This window comes from Hemicordylus capensis, chromosome 9 (genome assembly GCF_027244095.1).
Source record: "Hemicordylus capensis ecotype Gifberg chromosome 9, rHemCap1.1.pri, whole genome shotgun sequence".
NCBI lineage: Eukaryota > Metazoa > Chordata > Lepidosauria > Squamata > Cordylidae > Hemicordylus > Hemicordylus capensis.
Window position 1 is genome coordinate 31,279,406 of NC_069665.1, and position 6,220 is coordinate 31,285,625.

The window sequence follows — 6,220 nt, forward strand, 5'->3', positions numbered from 1 at the left end:
AAGCCTCTCCCAGGCCAGGCAAGTGACAGAACCCACCTTCAGCAAGATCATCCCCACCCCAGAGGCCGTTGGGCCATTTCCTGGCAGAGGCCCCGATTCTGGAAATACCCCCGAGGTGTGATTGGCTTGTTTGAGCAGTGAGGGGGCTTAAGAGGTGTCGAGAGGAGGTCTGTGACTTATGCAGGCAGCGACCTGCCTCTGGATGTCTCACTCCCACCCCAAACTGGGTGCCCCCCAAAAGAGCACTTTGGGGGGTCCATGATGGGAACAGGCTGGTCAGCTACTGCTCTCTGTCCGTTCGCAAGAGGGTTGCCACCCAGGTCTCCTCTACCGCTGGTGAAATGTTTCTCATCCCGGCACCCATCTGCCATGGCAGGAAACAGAGCTGCTAGATCTTCTGCTTGGCAGCTGGGCTTTTAAAGGCCCGGGATACCTTCCAGGGGAAGAAGGCGGGGGGCAACTCCATAACCCACAGCAGCCACCAACTCAGCTGGATGTGGAGACCTAGAGAAGAAACGCAGGGGTCTTGGGGGGGTCCTTGGGCAGGGGGAGCAAGCTTCCACCTACCTGCCACTGTGGAAAGATCGGTGGGGCTTCAAGAAACGACCGGCTCCTACAGCAAGTGATGAAGATTCTTCACTGACTCGAAGGCAAGCCAGGGCTGTCTCTTGCCGAACCAAGCCCCGAGTTCCTTTGCTGGAACTTTCCAGTCTGGACATGACTCTGAAGGCAAGAGCAGGTGGGACAGAGCAGGGGGAGCCCAGGCAGCCCCCAAAGGACCCCTCTCCTGCACTTGCTCCTCTGTGGGCTGTTGTCCCCCTTTAAAATCCTCACCTGGGGAAAGAGGCTCAGGTGAAAGTCTTTGGTTATCTCTGAGCCCGGCCACCACTCCAGCCGGAAGAGGAGGCAGCTTCTCTTCTCCGAGGGAAGCTAGATAAGAAGAGCTTCCCTGCAGCAGCCCCACCCAGGCTGGAATCTCCAAGGGGGCTGGAGGGATGTGCAGCAGCCACCATGGCCCAAGTCCCCCTCCCCTGCTTTTTCCTCCTCTTCTTGCTGGACCTCGTAGGCCCCTCGCAGGTTGTTTTGATGGAGCCTGGGAATGGAAGCAGAGCGGCAGCTTGGACCCTAAGGCCGAGGCAGTTGGAGTCTGGGGAGGAGGAGGTGGGGCTGGGGAGTGAGCTGGCAGGCAAATACCCCACCGGAGGAGGAGGGCCAGTCCTGGCGGAGAAGATTCCCCAGCCGGGCTGGGAGGCAGCAGCCACCCAAGCGAGTGGAGCCCGGTGGGCTGGGGAAGTGGCAGAAGAGAGGAGCCCAGAGGAGACCCCCACTGCTGGGCCCAGCCCCACTGGGCTGCCACAGACCCCCAGCAACAGCAGCAGCCGCCGCCTTGGGCAGCAGTGTGGCAGCTGGCTGGTGAAGACCGGCCTCGTCTGTGCCCTGGGGGTCTTGGTCATGGTGGGCAACGGGGCCGTCATCGCTGTGATCGCCTCCTCTGTGTCCGGCTGGAGCCACAGCAGCCGCCTGGTGCTGCTCTCGCTGGCCGCAACCGACGCTGCCCTGTCCCTGCTGGTGGTGCCCCTCAACCTGTACCGCAGCCTGGGCTTGGGGCTGGTGGGCGCGGAGGAGAGGGCCGGCGAGGGGGAGGCCCCCTATTGCCGGGCTGTGGCCTTCATCAACTCCAGCATCTTCGGCGCCTCCCTCTACTCCCTGGCCGGGGTCTCACTGGAGCGCTACGTGGCCATCTTCTTCCCCCTCCGCTACGGCCACCTCCTGAGCCCCCGGCGGGTGGCCCTCCTCATTGCCACCGCCTGGCTCCTGCCGGTGCTGGTGCTGCTGCCGCTGGCCGTGCCGGGCCCCCGGGCGGTGCTGCGGGTCCGCTTCTCCGGGGCGGCCCTGCTGTGCGAGCCCGACTACGGCTCCAACACCGCCTACTCCCTCGTGATGGCCGGCACCGTCTTCTGCCCGGCTGCCGGCACCATCACTTTTGCCAACTTGCGCCTGTGGCTGGCGGCCCGCGCCCAAAGCCGGCGAGGGAAAGGCCCAGGGGAAGAGGCCCGGCTGAAGAGGCATTGCCTGCTGCCGCTGGATAATGCTTCCCGCATTCTGGGGCCGGTGGTTGTCGCTTTCTACGTCTGCTGGGCGCCCTGCATAGGCACCATCCTGTACAATGGTGAGTCTGCAGACGAGGGGTAGGAAGGGTGGAGGGGCTGCTGTTGCTCCAGGGGTCCGGGTGGCCTGGAACAGGCAGGTCCACAACCTTGGGTCTCCAGATGCTGTTGGATGTTGTGGCTGGGATTGGAGGGGCCTAGAGTCCAGCCCCCACCCCCAAGTTGGGAGTCCCTGGCCTAAAAACAGAGAAGACGGTGGGCCTGCCTGTTGCTCATCCGGTGCTCTCCAGCACTTTGCAGGTGAAAATGAGGCCATGTTTGCACCTCTGGGTCTTATCCTGTGGACTGGACCCATGCCCAGTTCCACCCTCACAATGACCGTATACAGCCCTGGCACACTCTGTAGTAGTAGCAGTTCTACTCACATGAAGGTACCGAGAGCATGGAGTGGGGAGGCCAACTGGTGCCCACCTCGGAGCCGAGGAATGCAATGGGCAGGGCTGCAGAAACCCACTAGTCTACTAGTCTGTGGTGAGTGAAAAATGATGCCTGGCGAGTGGAGGGGAAAGTCCTGATGAGCAATTAACCCACATAGCTTGATGAGTAAAATATTTTGTCTGGCTGCTAAACTGAGTCGACATTTCTTTCTTCACCCCGGCAATGGGGGTGTCTCTGCTGCTGGGGAGGTCCATTGAAGTGATCAGATGCGTTCTTACCTCCGTGGCTGTGCTGTTAGGCTTACTTGGGAGCAAGTCCCCTGAACTTTAGGACTTGCTTCCGAGTAAACATGCAAAGGGTCACATGCACTTATGAAAGAGGAGAGGTCTCAGGTCTGGCTTCTGGGCAGCATGGAGGAGAGACGTCCATGGTGGCTTGCTGCAGTGCATCCCGGGTCACCAGCCTGACTTCCCCCTTCTGCCTCCTTCCAGCCATCACTCAAGAAAGAGTCCACGAGTGGGTGGAGTTCGTGGCCTTGTGGCTCCCCACCGGCAGCGGCTTCCTCAACTGTTTCGTCTACTTCTGGGTCAACAGAAGCTTCCGGCACAAGTTCCAGAAGGTTGGGCATCAGCTGTGCAGGCCCTGCTGCTGTAGACTCCCACCCCAGCACCATCTCCCCACCATCAGTGCTGCTGTGGAGGAGGGCTGCGTGGGGCAGGCGGGCCCTCCCTGCAGCTTGTCCTCCTCCAGCAGCCTTCTGCTCTCCCAGGGAGCCCAGACCAGTCTCTAGCGGACTCTTCTTACTCCGCGCAGACCTGCAGGGCGTGCCAGAGTGAAAGGCTTCTCTGCAGACGGCCAAAACTTACTCTGCAGGCGGGACTCACTTGGGAGCCTGAGCAGAAGGCGGCGGGCGTGCAAGGGCGAGTTGCATTGTGATGCTCTCCTGAGACTTCAGATCCTGCTGAACTGTGCCAGCCAAACCGAAAAGGCCTTGGGTGGGGCCTTGGCTGGAGCGGCTGCTGATGGGGGAATGCCGCGCTCTGCTCAAAGCTGAGATGGCCAAGGAGCCAGGAATGAAGCTGTGTCCTCCTGCCCTGGCTTGTTTGCTCTCCTTCTCCAGGGCCAACAAGACGGCAGCCATGGAGAGCTACGTTGGCAGCAGGGGTGATGCTCGTGGAGTCACTGTAGAAAAAGGCTGGGATTTTTAGATGAAGCTGCTCTGGGGGAAATCAAGCGGCAACTCAGCCTGTGGAAATGGAGAGGGGGGACATCTTGCATCTTATTTGCCTGCTCTGGAATAACTGGTGTTTGCTCCAGAACACCCACTTCAATGCCTCTCTGCCTCTCCACTCTCCCCCTTTCCCTCTATTTTCCCATTTCTCTTCTCCCTCCACCCCCACAGCCCACACACACCCTCAGCAACCATCTTGTTCCACAGGGCTGTGAAAAACTTAGCAGTAGCCAAGAGGATACTCCTTAAAAAAGAGAGAAAAACTATGAAGTTCATGACCTGTACTGTGCCACAACTTCATTTTGAATGCTCATTTTAGCATCCAGCCTCCGTCTTGCATTTGGGTTTTAAGAGTAGAATTTTAGCTGATCACCCGCCCCCCTCTGCTCTGTGTGACTGGCCTGAGGTCTCTCTCTGTGAGTGAGAGATCCCTGGTCATCTTTACAAGCACTCCATGTTCCTTGGAGAACAAACCATCCTGTGGGGAGAAAAGGGGTTCTTTGAGGCTCACCTGAGCTTCAGACACACTCCAGTGGCCTTTTAAAGCATGTTGAATTGGTCTTACGAATGCTCAAGCATGGGCCTATGGCATAGCCTCGTTGTCTTGGTACGTCTTCTCCAAAACCAGAGCTGAACCAGGAGGTGGTCAGTGACAAGAGAGGTGTGTGTCAATGCGGCTTCCACAAGGCCACTGCTGCAAGACCCACTAAGAGTCCAGTGTCTATTGACTTCGCCACATGGGGGTGGGGGGGGCAGAGAGAAGAGCCCTTGCGTAATAGGTCCTTGTTTCCAGAAACTGGCAGGGGTGGTGGTGCTTGTGGCACCCTACAACTCTGGGGCCACAAACGGCACCTCCTATCTTCCGAGCACAGCCAGACCTCATATCCTGTTTCTGCTGAGTTGGTTTCCACACCAGCCCTCTTTCTCTTTTCACTCCTGTCTTTCTTTCATAACCCTTATATTCTAGACTTCTTGTTGTTTGGATGGGGAGCAGAGAAAGGCACTGCACGGACCAAGGGCTCTGCTTTATTTCTTCCTACTCCCCCCAAGTTTGAGAAGATCCGAGGGCTTACAGACATGTGATAAAAAATATACTATTGTGTGTAGAGACCACCGAACTGCAGGGGTGGGGGTGCCTCTTTCCGGCCTCCACCAGAGGTGCAACAGGTAATTTTGTGTAGAGGGGAAAAGTGGAATGGGGCATATTTTTTAGTTGCAAGCAAGTTGGGCTAGCATCTCCTCCAGAGTCCCTGTTCAGAAAAGGTGCCTACATTCATGATAGATGGTGAATAGCAAGATTGTCTTGTGTTTTCTGTGCTCTCCCATCCCCGATATTTCGGCCTTTGTCAGTCTGGAGTTCTCTCGCACTCTGTGGCTGCAGCAGGGATCATAGAAAAAATCCATTTGTATTGGATTAATACTAATTTTTTTAAAGTGTACTTTGTGACATGAAATGATTTGACATGACATGAAATTATTATTAGAAAATTTTGGAAATCCCAAACCTTTTTCTAAAGCTACCCATTTTATTGCTGTCCAAGCCTTTTTTAGAAAAAAAACCCAATCATTTAGTGCTTTGGAATTCAGTTTAGATAACTCTCCCCCACTTCTTCTGATCTAGATGTGCTTCTTTGGGGGGAGAAAGTTTCAATGTAAAAAGATAAAATTAAAATAAAGATGTGTTTGAATTATTTTTTGGGCTTTCACTAGCTTTTGTTTTCTTCCAGAATTTTCAAATGAAGCTCTAGCCTTCATAGCTATCTGCTATGTCAATAATTTAGGGTATGTAATTGGGTTTTTAAAAGCCAACAGTTAGAAGAAACCCAGAGGCATGCCTGCCTTTCAGAGCCCTGCTCCAAAGTCCTATGCAACATTACCAGCACTTGTGTGGCGCCTGAATGGGTAATCAAGGTTCAACACACAACACACCTCTGCTATGTAATGATCTTGGCAACGCACAGTTAGGGGATGTACAATAGGAAGAGGATGCTGTAAAGAAGCAGAGAGGAAACTAGTCATTTAAAATGAAGCAAGAGGAAGGAAGCCGAAATTGCAGAGCCATCTACTCTGGTTTCAGTGTTTTTGAGAATCCGAATTCAAGGAGCTGTAGAAATCATGGGGGAGTGGTGAGGGCACCTCCTTATCTGGGGGTTCTCGGGTAAAGGTTGGGTGGTGAAGCAGCACAGAGGCATTGCTGTGTGGAGTGCTTTGATAATTAAACTCAATCATACCCCACAAGAATAAGAACAATTGCATATGGTTTGTTTGTTTTTTACAGTCTCTGTTATTATAATACAGCACCCATTAAGGTGGAAGCAGCAGAGCTAGTGGGGGCCCGGAGCTCACTCCCACCCCCCACCCTTCGCAGGTGCCTCCACTGCTGTACTTCCTTTTGGCAGGGGTCATGAAGGAGGGAGGTGGCTGATGAGCCATCCACCGGGGG

General features: G+C 55.2%; 1 protein-coding gene across 1 annotated transcript; it reads left to right on the top strand.

Moving 5' to 3' along the window:
• The first annotated feature begins 807 nt into the window (after nucleotides 1–807).
• Nucleotides 808–5,470, top strand: LOC128334146 (melatonin receptor type 1B-B-like). The gene is made up of 2 exons (XM_053270464.1): nucleotides 808–2,170; nucleotides 3,038–5,470. Exons 1-2 carry the CDS (start codon nucleotides 1,012–1,014, stop codon nucleotides 3,334–3,336), a joined length of 1,458 nt encoding a protein of 485 aa, XP_053126439.1. The 5' UTR covers nucleotides 808–1,011; the 3' UTR covers nucleotides 3,337–5,470.
• Nucleotides 5,471–6,220: the final 750 nt, after the last annotated feature.